The 17,502-nt window shown below is 44.4% G+C and overlaps 1 protein-coding gene across 1 annotated transcript in view; it reads right to left on the bottom strand.

The window, feature by feature from the left end:
* Positions 1 to 17,502, bottom strand: part of LOC121539116 (solute carrier family 2, facilitated glucose transporter member 1) — a 34,626-nt gene that overhangs the window by 14,555 nt on the left and 2,569 nt on the right. The window contains exons 4-5 of the mRNA XM_041847372.2: positions 5,469 to 5,629; positions 2,390 to 2,630 (exon numbers count right to left, since the gene is read on the bottom strand). Of these exons, the coding sequence (XP_041703306.1) occupies positions 2,390 to 2,630; positions 5,469 to 5,629 (402 nt within the window). The remainder of the gene's footprint in view (positions 1 to 2,389; positions 2,631 to 5,468; positions 5,630 to 17,502) is intronic.

Raw genomic sequence — 17,502 nt, 5'->3', positions numbered from 1 at the left:
CTGTCACGTCTGTCACGTGCTCAGTGTGAACCTGCTTTCATCTGTGAAGAGCACAGGGCGCCAGTGGCGAATTTGCAAATCTTGGTGTTCTCTGGCAAATGCCAAACGTCATGCACGGTGTTGGGCTGTAAGCACAACCCCCACCTGTGGACGTCGGGCCCTCATACCACCCTCATGGAGTCTGTTTCTGACCGTTTGAGCACACACATGCACATTTGTGTCCTACTGGAGGTCATTTTGTAGGGCTCTGGCAGTGCTCCTCCTGCTCCTCCTTGCACAAAGGCGGAGGTAGCAGTCCTGCTGCTGGGTTGTTGCCCTCCTACGGCCTCCCCCACGTCTCCTGATGTACTGGCCTGTCTCCTGGTAGCGCCTCCATGCTCTGGACACTACGCTGACAGACACAGCAAACCTTCTTGCCACAGCTCGCATTGATGTGCCATCCTGGATGAGCTGCACTACCTGAGCCACTTGTGTGGGTTGTAGACTCCGTCTCATGCTACCACTAGAGTGAAAGCACCGCCAGCATTTAAAAGTGACCAAAACATCAGCCAGGAAGCATAGGAACTGAGAAGTGGTCTGTGGTCACCACCTGCAAAACCAGTCCTTTATTGGGGGTGTCTTGCTAATTGCCTATAATTTCCACCTGTTGTCTATTCCATTTGCACAACAGCATGTGAAATGTATTGTCAATCAGTGTTGCTTCCTAAGTGGACAGTTTGATTTCACAGAAGTGTGATTGACTTGGAGTTACATTGTGTTGTTTAAGTGTTCCCTTTATTGTTTTGAGCAGTGTAGTAGTGGTAGTGTCTACAGTAGTAATGGTAGTGACTGGTTATAGTTATAGTAGTAGTAGTGACTGGTTATAGTTATAGTAGTGGTAGTGACTGGTTATAGTTATAGTAGTGGTAGTGACTGGTTATAGTTATAGTAGTGGTAGTGACTGGTTATAGTTATAGTAGTGGTAGTGACTGGTTATAGTTATAGTAGTGGTAGTGTCTACAGTAGTAATGGTAGTGACTGGTTATAGTTATAGTAGTGGTAGTGACTGGTTATAGTTATAGTAGTGGTAGTGACTGGTTATAGTTATAGTAATGGTAGTGACTGGTTATAGTTATAGTAGTGGTAGTGACTGGTTATAGTTATAGTAGTGGTAGTGACTGGTTATAGTTATAGTAGTGGTAGTGACTGGTTATAGTTATAGTAGTGGTAGTGTCTACAGTAGTAATGGTAGTGACTGGTTATAGTTATAGTAGTGGTAGTGACTGGTTATAGTTATAGTAGTGGTAGTGACTGGTTATAGTTATAGTAATGGTAGTGACTGGTTATAGTTATAGTGGTGGTAGTGACTGGTTATAGTTATAGTAATGGTAGTGACTGGTTATAGTTATAGTAGTGGTAGTGACTGGTTATAGTTATAGTAGTGGTAGTGACTGGTTATAGTTATAGTAGTGGTAGTGATTGGTTATAGTTATAGTAGTGGTAGTGACTGGTTATAGTTATAGTAGTGGTAGTGACTGGTTATAGTTATAGTAGTGGTAGTGACTGGTTATAGTTATAGTAGTGGTAGTGACTGGTTATAGTTATAGTAGTGGTAGTGACTGGTTATAGTTATAGTAGTGGTAGTGACTGGTTATGTTATAGTGTGGTAGTGACTGGTTATAGTTATAGTAATGGTAGTGACTGGTTATAGTTATAGTAGTGGTAGTGACTGGTTATAGTTATAGTAATGGTAGTGACTGGTTATAGTTATAGTAGGAATTGCCTCTTCTGCGTAATGGTAAGTCTGCCACTGCACACACACGCACACGCACACGCATGCACACACACACACACACACACACACACACACACACACACACACACACACACACACACACACACACACACACACACACACACACACACACACACACACACACACACACACACACACACACACTACGGGTCCTGGTCTAAACTAGTGCACTGTGTAGAGAATAGGGTGTCCATTTGAGACGCAGACAGACAACATCTATTCTCACCATGCCCAGGAGTATGCCCGTGGTGAAGGAAAACATCTATTCTCACCATGCCCAGGAGTATGCCCGTGGCGAAGGAAAACATCTATTCTCACCATGCCCAGGAGTATGCCCGTAGCGAAGGAAAACATCTATTCTCACCATGCCCAGGAGTATGCCCGTAGCGAAGGAAAACATCTATTCTCACCATGCCCAGGAGTATGCCCGTGGCGAAGGAAAACATCTATTCTCACCATGCCCAGGAGTATGCCCGTGGCGAATGAAAACATCTATTCTCACCATGCCCAGGAGTATGCCCGTGGCGAAGGAAAACATCTATTCTCACCATGCCCAGGAGTATGCCCGTGGCGAAGGAAAACATCTATTCTCACCATGCCCAGGAGTATGCCCGTGGCGAAGGACACCTGGTTGAGGGTAGCGAAGGCCCCTCTGAGGTTGGTGGTGGAGACTTCCTGGATGTAGAGAGGGTTCAGACTCATCACCAGGCCACAGAACAGGCCGAACACCAGCCGGCCAACGATCAGCATCTCAAATGACTCATTGGCCTTAGAGGCAAACATCAGACAGGCTCCCACCACCGACAGGGCATTCACTATCAGGATGGAGTTTCGCCTGAGGAGAGGGTAGAGGGATTCAGTCAATCAATCACTATCAGGATGGAGTTACGCCTGAGGAGAGGGTAGAGGGATTCAGTCAATCAATCACTATCAGGATGGAGTTACGCCTGAGGAGAGGGTAGAGGGATTCAGTCAATCAATCACTATCAGGATGGAGTTACGCCTGAGGAGAGGGTAGAGGGATTCAGTCAATCAATCACTATCAGGATGGAGTTACGCCTGAGGAGAGGGTAGAGGGATTCAGTCAATCAATCACTATCAGGATGGAGTTACGCCTGAGGAGAGGGTAGAGGGATTCAGTCAATCAATCACTATCAGGATGGAGTTACGCCTGAGGAGAGGGTAGAGGGATTCAGTCAATCAATCACTATCAGGATGGAGTTACGCCTGAGGAGAGGGTAGAGGGATTCAGTCAATCAATCACTATCAGGATGGAGTTACGCCTGAGGAGAGGTTAGAGGGATTCAGTCAATCAACCAATCAATCAGTATCAGGATGGAGTTACGCCTGAGGAGAGGGATTCAGTCAATCAACCAATCAATCACTATCAGGATGGAGTTACGTCTGTGGAGAGGGTAGAGGGATTCAGTCAATCAATTACTATCAGGATGGAGTTACGCCTGAGGAGAGGGTAGAGGGATTCAATCAATCAATCACTATCAGGATGGAGTTACGCCTGAGGAGAGGGTAGAGGGATACAGTCAATCAAACACTATCAGGATGGAGTTACGCCTGAGGAGAGGGTAGAGGGATTCAGTCAATCAAACACTATCAGGATGGAGTTACGTCTGAGGAGAGGGTAGAGGGATTCAGTCAATCAACCAATCAATCACTATCAGGATGGAGTTACGCCTGAGGAGAGGGTAGAGGGATTCAGTCAATCAATCACTATCAGGATGGAGTTACGCCTGAGGAGAGGGTAGAGGGATTTAGTCAATCAATCACTATCAGGATGGAGTTACGCCTGAGGAGAGGGTAGAGGGATTTAGTCAATCAATCACTATCAGGATGGAGTTACGCCTGAGGAGAGGGTAGAGGGATTCAGTCAATCAACCAATCAATCAGTATCAGGATGGAGTTACGTCTGAGGAGTGGGTAGAGGGATTCAGTCAACAATCAATCACTATCAGGATGGAGTTACGTCTGAGGAGAGGGTAGAGGGATTCAGTCAATCAATCACTATCAGGATGGAGTTACGCCTGAGGAGAGGGTAGAGGGATTCAGTCAATCAATCACTATCAGGATGGAGTTACGCCTGAGGAGAGGGTAAAGGGATTCAGTCAATCATTCACTATCAGGATGGAGTTACGCCTGAGGAGAGGGTAGAGGGATTCAGTCAATCAACCAATCAATCACTATCAGGATGGAGTTACGCCTGAGGAGAGGGATTCAGTCAATCAACCAATCAATCACTATCAGGATGGAGTTACGTCTGAGGAGAGGGTAGAGGGATTCAGTCAATCAATTACTATCAGGATGGAGTTACGCCTGAGGAGAGGGTAGAGGGATTCAGTCAATCAATCACTATCAGGATGGAGTTACGCCTGAGGAGAGGGTAGAGGGATTCAGTCAATCAATCACTATCAGGATGGAGTTACGCCTGAGGAGAGGGTAGAGGGATTCAGTCAATCAACCAATCAATCACTATCAGGATGGAGTTACGCCTGAGGAGAGGGATTCAGTCAATCAACCAATCAATCACTATCAGGATGGAGTTACGCCTGAGCAGAGGGATTCAGTCAATCAACCAATCAATCACTATCAGGATGGAGTTATGCCTTAGGAGAGGGTAGAGGGATTCAGTCAATCAACCAATCAATCACTATCAGGATGGAGTTACGCCTGAGGAGAGGGTAGAGGGATTCAGTCAATCAACCAATCAATCACTATCAGGATGGAGTTACGCCTGAGGAGAGGGTAGAGGGATTCAGTCAATCAATCCCTATCAGGATGGAGTTACGTCTGAGGAGAGGGTAGAGGGATTCAGTCAATCAACCAATCAATCACTATCAGGATGGAGTTACGCCTGAGCAGAGGGATTCAGTCAATCAACCAATCAATCACTATCAGGATGGAGTTATGCCTGAGGAGAGGGTAGAGGGATTCAGTCAATCAATCACTATCAGGATGGAGTTACGCCTGAGGAGAGGGTAGAGGGATTCAGTCAGTCAACCAATCAATCACTATCAGGATGGATTTACGCCTGAGGAGAGGGTAGAGGGATTCAATCAATCAATCAATCACTATCAGGATGGAGTTACGCCTGAGGAGAGGGTAGAGGAATTCAGTCAATCAACCAATCAATCACTATCAGGATGGAGTTACGCCTGAGGAGAGGGTAGAGGAATTCAGTCAATCAACCAATCAATCACTATCAGGATGGAGTTACACCTGTGGAGAGTGTAGAGGGATTCAATCAATCAACCAATCAATCACTATCAGGATGGAGTTACACCTGTGGAGAGTGTAGAGGGATTCAATCAATCAACCAATCAATCAGTCAATCGATCAATCAATCGAGATGAATCTATTTACATTTTACATTTTAGTCATTTAGCAGACGCAGTTATCCAGAGCGACTTACAGTTAGTGAGTGCATACATTTTCATACTGGCCTCCGTGGGAATCGAACCCACAACCCTGGTGTTGCAAGCGCCATGCTCTACCAACTGAGCTAACTTTCCCCAAATTCCCAAGTTTTCCAGAAATTCTGGTTGGAAGATTCCTGGAATCATGAGGGAATAAGCAGGAAATCCAGGAATCCGGGGATTTCTGGAACGCCTTGGAATTTTGGGAAAGTTACTAGAATATTGCAACCCTAGATAGAACCCACCTGCCGAAGGAGTCAGCTAGACACTTGACCCCTAGTGACCCCAGCAGGGCTCCAAAGTCCTTGATGCTGACGGAGATGGACCACAAGAAGGTCAGGCTGTGATCTGGCATCGACTGGTTATGTCTGGACCACCAGGTGTGGTTGAAGAACTCCTCGATGATCTGAGCAGTAGAGGACATAAGTAAATCAAATAAAAAATGTGAATCAAATGTATTTGTCACATGCTTTGTAAACAACAGGTGTAGAGTAACAGTGAAATGCTTACTCCGGGCCCTTCCCAACAATGGAGAGAGAAAAATAGAAAAATAATAATAACACTAGAAATAAATACATAATGAGTAACTAACTTTTTTTCATGAGCATGGCCTTATTTCTATTACAGCATATTGGATAACTGTCATTCATATTCCTTTCACCCAGTTCAATGTAACATCGATAGGTTTAGGCTACTACATGATACTCTATTTGTCCCTATGCCCATCATGAGGTTGCTAATACCTAGCCTATGAATGAAAGTTTACAACGTAGGAGCACACAGGTCGAGAGACACATTTTGAGGTGACAGACAGTGACACATTCAATACCGCCTTTCACACTCTTGCCCGCATCTAGCTGATCTAGGGTGTAATCATTAGTCCAATAGTTGCAAACGAGAGTTTCTATTGGACAAATTCAGGTATGTTTATCCCCGTTTCGTTCCGTTTGCTGCCGTTTAAGAAAAGTTTTTCAACAGAATCGGCGGAATGAATACACCCCTGATCAGACGTAAACACAGTTCACTTTCATAGCAGCCATGTTGTATTCCTTATCGCATCTACGCGCTCTCCTTCTCTCACATTTTCCCTTCGCTTGTGAACTTCAATGCACAACACATCAGCTGTAAGTGACCAGGCGAAAAAACCTTTCCATGCCAAACCTTCATATCATAACCGCTACACACAGCCTTTATCGTTGTCACTATATTAATATCATAGTCAACATAGCTACTAGAACTAACGTGTTAGTAAACCCGCTACAATCATGCTGTACAGTGTACAGTCAGTAAGCAGTTTAGCAGTTACAACGGCGGGCCCCGGTGGCAATAAATTATTAAAACAAATTGTAAAACCAAAGTTTACCTTGAGTTCCAGTGTTGTGTTGGATAGTCATAGCCAACTAGCTAAGATAGCATCCCTCTGTTTGAGCAGGGTGTTTGAGTAGCTAGCTAGCTAAGTAAGTGCAATTTTTTTACAAAATGTCTCGCTCTCTCTCTCTCTTTTGCTTCTCTTTCATTTTTGAATAAATTAATTTGTTCAAAACTGTTCAACTACTCACCACATTTTATGCACTGCAGTGCTAGCTAGCTGTAGCTTATGCTTTCAGTGCTAGATTCATTCTCTGATCCTTTGATTGGGTGGACAACATGTCAGTTAATGCTGCAAGAGCTCTAATAGGTTGGAGGAGGTCCTCCAGAAGTTGTCATAATTACTGTGTACAGTAAATCTATGGAAGGGGGTGAGAACCATGAGCCTCCTAGGTTTTGTATTGAAGTCAATGTACCCAGAGGAGGATGGAATCTAGCTGTCCTCTGGCTACACCATGGTGCTATCCTACAGAGTGCTGTTGAGGCTACTGTAGACCTTCATTGAAAAACAGTGTGTTTTAACACATTATTTGGTGACGTGAATATATTTAGTATAGTTTTATCTAAAAAGGGTAACTTTTTTAAATGTTTCACTATTTTTATTTTTATGAAGTTCACTGAGGAGGACGGTCCTCCCCTTCCTCCTCTGAGAGGCCTCCAATGCTATATACACGCGGGGTACCATTACAGAGTCGATGTGCAGGGGTACGAGGTAATTGAGTTAGATACGTATATTTACAGTGCCTTCGGAAGGTATTCAGACCCCTTGACTTTTTCCACATTTTGCTACATTACAGCCTTATTCTAAAATGTATTAAATAGTTTTTTCCCTCTTCAATCTAAACACAATACCCCATAATGACAAAGCAAAAACAGGAAATATCACATTAACATAAGTATTCAGATCCTTTACTCAGTACTTTGTTGAAGCACCTTTGGCAGCGATTACAGCCTCAAGTCTTCTTGGGTATGACGCTACAAGCTTGGCACACCTGTATTTGGGGAGTTTCTCCCATCCATCTCTGCAGATCCTCTCAAGATCTGTCAGGTTGGATGGGGAGCGTTGCTGCACAGCTCTTTTCAGGTCTCTCCAGAGATGTTCGATTGGGATCAAGTCCAGGCTCTGTCTGGGCCACTCAAGGACATTCAGAGACTTGTCCCGAAGCCACTCCTGCGTTGTCTTGGCTGTGTGCTTAGGGTCATTGTCCTGTTGGAAGGTGAACCTTCGCCCCAGTCTGAGGTCCTGAGTGCTCTGGAGCAGGTTTTCATCAAGGATCTCTCTGTACTTTGCTCCGTTCACCTTTGCCTCAATCCTGACTAGTCTCCCAGTCCCTGCCGCTGAAAAACATCCCCACAGCATGATGCTGCCACCACCATACTTCACCGTAGGGATGGTGCCAGGTTTCCTCCAGACGTGACGCTTGGCATTCAGGCAAAAGAGTTCAATCTTGGTTTCATCAGACCAGAGAATCTTGTTTCTCATGGTCTGAGAGTTTTAGGTGCCTTTTGACAAATTCCAAGCTGGCTGTCATGTGCCTTTTACCGAGGAGTGGCTTCTGTCTGGCCACTCTACCATAAAGGCCTGATTGGTGGAGTGCTGCAGAGATGGTTGTCCTTCTGGAAGGTTCTCCCATCTCCACAGAGGAACTCTAGAGCTCTGTCAGAGTGACCATTGGGTTCTTGGTCACCTCCCTGACCAAGGCCCTTCTCCCCCGATTGCTTAGTTTGGCCAGGCGGCCAGCTCTAGGAAGAATCTTGGTGATTCCAGACTTCTTCCATTGAAGAATGATGGAGGCCACTGTGTTATTGGGAACCTTCAATGTTGCAGACATTTTTTGGTACCCTTCCCCAGATCTGTGCCTCGACACAATCCTGACTCAGAGGTCAGAGACCTGGCAGGAGGTCAGAGATCTGGCAGTATGGTGCCAGGACAACAACCTCTACCTCCACGTCAGCAAGACAAAGGATGGCTGAGCATGCCCCCATCCACATCGACAGGGCTGTAGAGGTGCGAGCTTCAGATGGACAGCCGTGGTCATGAGATGATCGGGAAGCTCATAGCTACAGTACACATTGACTTATTCCACATATTGATGTGTTACAGCCTGAATTCAAAATGGATGAAATAGATTTTTGTTCCAGCCATCTACACACAATACTCCGTAATGGCAAAGTAAAAACATGTTTTTAGAAATGTTTGCAAATGTATTACAAATTAAATACAGAAATATCTAATTTACATACAGTACCAGTCAAAAGTTTGGACACACCTACTAATTCAATGGTTTTTCTTAATTTTACTATTTTCTACATTGTAGAATAATAGTGAAGACTTCAAAACTATGAAATAACACATATGGAATCATGTAGAAACCATAGAAGTGTTAAAAAATCATTTTTTTTTTTTTTTTCAGATTCTTCAAAGTAGCCACCCTTTGCCTTGATGACAGCTTTGCATACTCGTGGCATTCTCTCAACCAGCTTCATGAGGAATGCTTTTCCAACAGTCTTGAAGGAGTTCCCACATATGTGACTGACCGCATTGATTCGGTCTTATGTAGCAAAATTGGAAATTGTGTTTTTTACATTGGATAAAAGCAGAGACACAGAGCTACAAAATGGTATATCATACACTGCATTTGAGGAACAATGGGAAAGTAATTCTGATTTGAAAGTTGATAAACTTGTAATCTCACTTTTGAAAAAATGGCCTTTGAATGTTTTGGTACCTACTGAAGAGCTCTTCTTTGTCTACACCCATTCAGCATCATTCACACCCTCTTAAGCTTTAGCCCCACCCATCTCGTTTAGCTCTCGGAGAGTTCAGAGCGCATGCTTGACGATCTGGCCGATGAGTAGGGTTGATCCGAGCATTCTGACTTCACAACAGAAGCTAATCACCCAAGCTAACTGGCTAACATTGGCTAGCTTGATAGCTACTTCCAGACACAAAATTGGGATTATGGTTCATTCTTTACCTCTTGATAACATGAAAACAGCCTAACCAGCACCCCACTGACCATTTTACTTGCCCTAGCAGAGCTGGTTAGGCTGTTTTCATGTTACCCAGAGCGTTGGTGACTGTAACTGTGCTGCTGGCAACAATTTAATGATGTTTTATTTGCCGACATTTACTGATACCGACATATATTTTACGGGTGTTGTGCGTTCGTAAATTCATCAGTTATTCTGCGCTCTGGCATACTCAGACTGAATTTACGAATGCACCCGAAATGGTTACTTGCATAGTGGAGACTTTTGTTAATACATTTAGCTAGCTAGGTAAACAATGAACGTAGCTAGGTAAACAACATGTCAAATCATACACATAACGTTAGCTAGCGAGCCAGCCAGCTAACGTTTGCTAGCTAGCTAAACAATTAACCATAATCCCAACTCATGACTTTACTACCCTGCATGAATCAACCAGGTTCAATGTTCGCAAGCAAATGGCTATGAGATACAAATAATAAGAGCATCCGCGTAACATTAGCTAGCTAGCTAACAGTACAATTTAACTTGAAAAAAAAAATATCTGTCAAAATTAGAAATGTGTAATATCTGAATATGTAGCTAGATAGACTATCTTACCCGTATACATCATGGTTGGACGCATCTCCCTGTCACAGATGCCATGGTTGCCTTTAGTTTGAAGATGTAATCCGGAGACAGGTGTTTTCTCCATCTCATTAGCTATCATACTCTAATTCCACTGATTTCAAAACTCGATCCTCCAGAAAGTGGAGAGCAACATTTATGCAGCTCCATACACGACACATTTTTTAAAAATTATGCCACGTTAGACAGGATTACCTACACATACTGACCAGCTCAAATAGACAGAAGCGTGCTATATGGCAGACCAATCCGAACTCCTCTCTTGGCATGTCCAGCCCACTCATTATCTCAGCCAATCATGGCTAGTGGGAAGGTTGCTGTCTTTTTCTGTGGCTTAACCAATTAGGCTCGTAATTTAACAATTTTATTCGTATTTACAGATGGCATACAAGTTTGTTATTAAGGCACATGAAAGTTCACATGTTCCAGAAGGCATTTCTGCAAAAAAACACATTTTGATTTAAAAAAAAAGTTTATGTTCAAATGGCTCTCCTGTGAAGTAGTGACCCGCGACATACGCCTAGTTACCTGAAACGAGTCCTGAAATATGCTGAGCACTTGTTGGCTGCTTTTCCTTTATTCAGCGGTCCAACCATCTCAAGTGGGTTCAGGTCGGGTGATTGTGGAGGCCAGGTCATCTGAAGCAGCACTCCATCACTCTCCTTCTTGGTCAAATAGCCCTTACACAGCCTGGAGCAAAGCACCCCCACACCATCACACCTCCATGCTTCACGGTGGGAACCACACATGCGGAGATCATCCGTTCACCTACCCTGCGTCTCACAAAGACACAGCGGTTGGAACCAAAAATCTTACATTTGGACTCATTAGACCAAAGGACAGATTTCCACTGGTCTAATGTCCATTGCTCGTGTTTCTTGGCCCAAGCAAGTCTCTTCTTCTTATTGGCGTCCTTTAGTAGTGGTTTCTTTGCAGAAATTCGACCATGAAGGCCTGATTCACGCAGTCTCCTCTGAACAGTTGATGTTGAGATGTGTCTGTTACTTGAACTCTGTAAAGCATTTATTTGGGCTGCAATCTGAGGTGCAGTTAACTCTAATGAACTTATCCTCCACAGCAGAGGTAACTCTGGGTCTTCCTTTCCTGTGGCGGTCCTCATTAGAGCCAGTTTCATCATAGCGCTTGATGGTTTTTGCGACTGCACTTGAAGAAAGTTCTTGAAATGTTTGCAATTGACTGACATTCATGTCTTAAAATAATGATGGACTGTCATTTCTCTTTGCTTATTTGAGCTGTTCTTGCCATAATATGGACTTGGTATTTTACCAAATAGGGCTATCTTCTGTATCAAATCAAATTGCATTTGTAACATACACATGTTTAGCAGATGTTTTTGCAGGTGTAGTGAAACGCTTGTGTTTCTAGCTCCAACAGTGCAGTATTTCTAACCATTCACAACAATACACACAACCTAAAAATAAAATAATGGAATTAAGGAATATATGAATATTAGAAATATTAGGACGAGCAATGTCAGAGTGGCATAGACTAAAATACAGTAGAATAGTGTCACACTCTGGCTCCGGGACTGTGTGTTAGAGCCAGGGTGTATTTCATTTGGTGGTGTTGGGTTGGGTGAGTTTCATTTGTTTGTGTTTTTGGTGATTGGTTAATGACTCCCAATCGGAGGTAACGAGTGTCAGCTGTCGGCTCGTTATCTCTGATTGGGAGCCATATATATTCTGTGTGTTTTCTCCTGTGTTTTGTGGGTTATTGTTCCGTGTTCAGTCGTGTCACTGAGGACTTCATTATCGTCATTTGTTGTTTTTTCGTGGTTGCTTTATAAATAAAGTCATCATGTTCACTCCACGCGCTGCGTATTGGTCCGCTCCTTCAGACGATCGTGACAGAATAGAATACAGTATATACATATGAGATGAGTAAAGCAAAAATATGTAAACATTATTATTAAAGTTGCCAGTGATTTCAAGTCTATGTATATGAGGCAGCAGCCTCTAAGGTGCAGGGTTACGTAACCGGGTGGAAGCCACCTAGTGATGGCTATTTAACAGTCTGATGGCCTTGAGATAGAAGCTGTTTTTTCAGTCTCTCGGTCCCAGCTTTGATGCACCTGTACTGATCTCGCCTTCTGGATGATAGCGGGGTGAACAGGCAGTGGCCTTGATGATCTTTTTGGCCTTCCTGTGACATCGGGTGCTGTAGGTGTCCTGGAGGGCAGGTATTTTGCCCCCGGTGATGCGTTGGGCAGACCGCACTACCCTCTGGAGAGCCCTGTGGTTGTGGGCGGTGCAGTTGCCGTAACAGGCGGTGATAAAGCCCGACAGGATGCTCTCAATTGTGCATCTGTAAAAGTTTGTGAGGGTTTTAGGTGCCAAGCCAAATTTCTTCAGCCGCAACAGTGCCTTCTTAACCACATGGTCTGTGTGGGTGGACCATTTCAGATCGTCAGGGATGTGTACACCGAGGAACTTGAAGCTTTCAACCTGCTCCACGGTGGTCCCGTCGATGTGGATAGGGGCGTGCTCCCTCTGTTGTTTCCCGAAGTTCATGATCAGCTCCTTTGTTTTGTCGACATTGAGGGAGAGGTTATTTTCGTGGCACCACACTCCCAGGGCCTTCACCTCCTCTCTGTAGGCTGTCTCGTCATTGTTGGTAATCAGGCTTACGACTGTTGTGTCGTCTGCACACTTGATGATTGAGTTGGAGGCGTGCATGGCCACGCAGTCATGGGTGAACAGGGAGTACAGGAGGGGGCTGAGCACACACCCTTGTGTGTGTGTTGAGGATCAGTGAGGTGGAGGTGTTGTTTCCTACCTTCACCACCTGGGGTGGCCCGTCAGGAAGTCCAGGACCCAGTTGCACAGGGCGGGGTACAGACCCAGGGTCCTGAGCTTAATGATGAGCTTGGAGGGTACTATGGTGTTGAATGCTGAGCTATAGTCAATGAACAGCATTCTTACATAGGTATTCCTCTTGTCCAGATGGGATAGGGCAGTGTGCAGTGCGATGGCATCGTCTGTGGATCTATTGGGGCGGTAAGCAAATTGAAGTGGGTCTTGAGTGTCAGGTAAGGTAGGTGATATGATCCTTAACTAGCCTCGCAAAGCACTACATGATGACAGAAGTGAGTGCTACAGGGCGATATTCATTTAGTTCAGTTACCTTTGCTTTCTTGGGTACAGGAACAATGGTGGACATCTTGAAGCAAGTGGGGACAGCAGACTGGGATAGGGAGAGATTGAATATGTCCGTAAATACTCCAGCCAGGTGGTCTGCGCATGCTCTGAGGACGCGGCTAGGGATGCCGTCTGGTCCGGCAGCCTTGCGAGGGATAACATGCTTAAATGCCACGGAGAAGGAGAGCCCACAGTCCTTGGTAGTGGGCCGCGTTGGTGGCACTGTGTTATTGTCAAAGCGGGCGAAGAAGGTGTTCAGCTTGTCTGGCAGTAAGACGTCGGTGTCCGCGACGTGGCTGGTTTTGCTTTTGTAGTCCGTGATTGTCTGGAGTCCCTGCCACATACGTCTCGTGTCTGAGCCATTGAATTGTGACTACACTCTGTCTCTATACTGACGTTTTGCCTGTTTGATTGCCTTACGGAGGGAATAACTACACTGTTTGTATTCTGCCATATTCCCAGTCACCTTGCCATGGTTAAATGCGGTGGTTCGCGCTTTCAGTTTTGCACGAATGCTGCCATCTATCCACGGTTTCTGGTTAGGGTAGGTTTTAATAGTCACAGTGGGTACAACATCTCCTATACACTTCCTGATAAACTCAGTCACTGTATCCGTGTATTCGTCAATGTTATTCTCGGAAGCTACCCGGAACATATCCCAGTCCGCGTGATCAAAACTATCTTGAAGCGTGGATTCTGATTGGTCAGACCAGCGTTGAATAGTCCTTAGCACGGGTACTTCCTGTTTGAGTTTCTGCCTATAGGAAGGGAGGAGAAAAAGGGGAGTCGTGATCAGATTTGCCAAAGGGAGGGCGGGGGAGGGCCTTGTAGGCATCCTGGAAGTTGGAGTAGCAGTGGTCGAGTGTTTTTCCAGAGCGAGTACTACAGTTAATGTGTTGATAGAACTTCGGTAGCGTTTTCCTCAAATTTGCTTTGTTAAAATCCCCAGCTAAAATAAATGCGTCCTGAGGATATGTGGTTTCCAGTTTGCATAAAGTCCAGTGAAGTTCATTGAGGGCCGTTGTGGTATCGGCTTGAGGGGGAATATACACGGCTGTGACTATAACTGAAGAGAATTCTCTTGGGAGGTAATATGGTCGGCATTTGATTGTGAGGTATTCTAGGTCGGTTGAACAAAAGGACTTGAGTTCCTGTATGCTATCACAATCACACCATGAGTGGTTAATCATGAAACAAACACCCCCAAACTTTCTTCTTCCCGGATAATATTTTATTTCTGTCTGTGCGATGTACTGAAAACCCAGCTGGCTGTATGGACAAAGACAGTATATCCTGTTTCCGTGAAACAGAGAATGTTACAATCCCTGATATCTCTCTGGAAGGAGATCTTCGCTCTGAGCCCTGAGCTCGTCTACTTTATTGTCCAGAGACTGAACATTAGCGAGTAACGTACTCGGAAGCGGTGGATGGTGTGCGCGCCTCCTGAGTCGGATTAGATGTCCACTCCGAATACCTCTTCTCCGCCGGCTGTGTTTTGGATCAGCCTCTGGAATCAGTTCAATTGCCCTGGGGGGTACATACAAAGGATCCAATTCAGGAAAGTCATATTCCTGGTTGTAATGCTGGTGAGTTACTGCCGCTCTGATATCCAAAAGTTATTTCCGGCTGTATGTAATAACACAACATTTCCTGGGCTAATAATGTAAGAAATAACACACAAAAAAACAAAATACTGCAAAGATGCTCAGGAGCTAGAAGCAGAGCAGCCATGTCTGTCGGCGCCATTTTCCAAATCATATATATACCACCCCTACCTTGTCACAACACAACTGATTGGCTCAAACGCATTAAGAAGGAAAGAAATTCCACAAATTAACTTTTAACAAGGCACAACTGTTAATTGAAACGCATTCCAGGTGACTCCCTCATGAAACTGGTTGAGAGAATGCCAAGAGTGTGCAAAGTTGTCATCAAGGCAAAGGATGGCTACTTGACTGGTACTGTAAGTATTCACACCGCTGAGTCAATACTTTGTAGAAGCACCTTTGGCAGTGATTACAGCTGTGAGTCTTTCTGGGTAAGTCTCTAAGAGCTTTCCACTCCTGGATTGTGCAACATTTGCCCATTATTATTTTAAAAATTATTCAAGCTCTGTCAAATTGGTTGTTGATCAGTGCTAGACAACCATTTTCAGGTCTTGCTGTAGATTTTCAAGTAGATTTAAGTCAAAACTTTAACTAGGCCACTCAGGAACATTCACTGTCTTTTTGGTAAGCAACTCCAGTGTAGATTTGGCCTTGTGTTTTAGGTTATTGTCCTGCTGAAAGGTGAATTAATCTCCCAGTGTCTGGTGGAAAGCAGACTGAACCAGGTTTTCCTCTAGGATTTTGCCTGTGCTTAGCTCCATTATTTTTCTTGTCCTGAAAAACTATCCAGTTCTTAAGATTACAAGCATACCCATAACATGATGCAGCCACCACTATGTTTGAAAATATGGAGAGTGGTATTCAGTAATGTGTTGCATTGGATTTGCCCCAAACATAACACTTTTCTTTCAGGACAAAAAGTGAATTGCTTTGCCACAGTATTATTTTAGTGCCTTGTTGCAAACAGGATGCATGTTTTGGAATATTTTTATTCTGTACAGTCTTCCTTCTTTTCACTCTGTCAATTAGGTTAGTATTGTGGAGTAACTACAATGTTGTTGATCCATCCTCAGTTTCCTCCTATCATAGCTATTAAACTCTGTAACTGTTTTAAAGTCACCATTGGCCTCATGGTGAAATCCCTGAGAGGTTTCCTTCCTCTCCGACAACTGAGTTAGGAAGGACGCCTGTATCGTTTTAGTGACTGGGTGTATTGATACACCATCCAAAGTGTAATTAGTAATTTCACCATGCTCAAAGGGATATTCAATGTCTGCTTTTTTCATTTTTACCCATCTACCAATAGGTACCCTTCTTTGCAAGGCATTGGAAAATCTCCCTGGTCTTTGTGGTTGAATCTGTGTTTGAATTTCACTGCTCGACTGAGGGACCTTACAGATAATTCTATTAGTGGGGTACAGAGATGAGGTAGTCATTCACAAATCATGTTAAACACTATCACTGCACACAGAGTGAGTCCATGCAAATTATCATGTGACTTGTTAAACACATTTTTACTCCTGAACTTAATTTAGGCTTCCCATAACAAAGGGGTTGAATACTTATTGACTGAAGACATTTCAGCTTTTCATTTGCAATTAATTAATACAATTAAATTGAAATTAAAACATAATTCCACTTTGACATTATGGGGTATTGTGTGTAGGCCAGTGACACAAAATCTAAATTTAATCTGTTTTAAATTCAGGCTGTAAGACACAAAATGTGGAAATTAGTCAAGGGGTGTGAATACTTTCTGAAGGCACTGTATGTGGGTTGGTATTACTATGGTAACAAATACTATGGTATTACTATGGTAACAAATACTATGGTATTATTATGGTAACCAATACTATGGTATTACTATGGTAACCAATTCTATGGTATTACTATGGTAACCAGTGGAGGGGGAGGGGGGTGGTGGGAGGTGGTGGCCAGTTCAGCATGTCCAAAAAGCAGGCAGGTAGGTAGGTAGGCAGGCAGGTAGGTAGGTAGGTAGGTAGGTAGGTAGGTAGGCAGGTGGGCAGGCAGGTGGTAGGTGGTGGTGGTGGGGTAGGTAGGGAGGTGGGTGGGTAGGCACGGCGGGTGGGTGGGCGGTAGGCTGGGTGGGTGGGTGGGTGGTGGGTAGGCAGGTGGTGGGGGTGAGGCAGGTGGTGGGTGGGCAGGTGGTGGGTGGGTAGGTAGGTAGGTAGGTAGGTAGGTAGGCAGGCAGGTAGGCAGCTCCACATCATCAGGGAGTCTCCCCCCGTCTGTAGCTTCTCTGTATTGTGACTCTGTGATGAAGTTTGAGCTCCCCACCGAGTAACAGCCCACTCCTTACCAGAAATATCCTCCCAAACTCTGCATGCATAGCCTTGTCTTGGGTCACCGTTTGTGAAAAAACAGTCAGTAGGTGTTATTCAAATGAAAACTCACCCGCTAGCTGCTAGCATTAGCTAGTTTGTTGACAGCGCTAGATTTTCATCAAGTTACGGGCAGGAATCCAATTAATGATATAAAGATTTTATCTGCACTCATTTAGCTATTTA

This window comes from Coregonus clupeaformis, chromosome 25, assembly GCF_020615455.1.
Source record: "Coregonus clupeaformis isolate EN_2021a chromosome 25, ASM2061545v1, whole genome shotgun sequence".
Taxonomy (NCBI): Eukaryota; Metazoa; Chordata; class Actinopteri; order Salmoniformes; family Salmonidae; genus Coregonus; species Coregonus clupeaformis.
The sequence above is the reverse complement of the archived record's forward strand: the minus strand, read 5'-3'. Positions and strand labels throughout refer to the sequence as shown.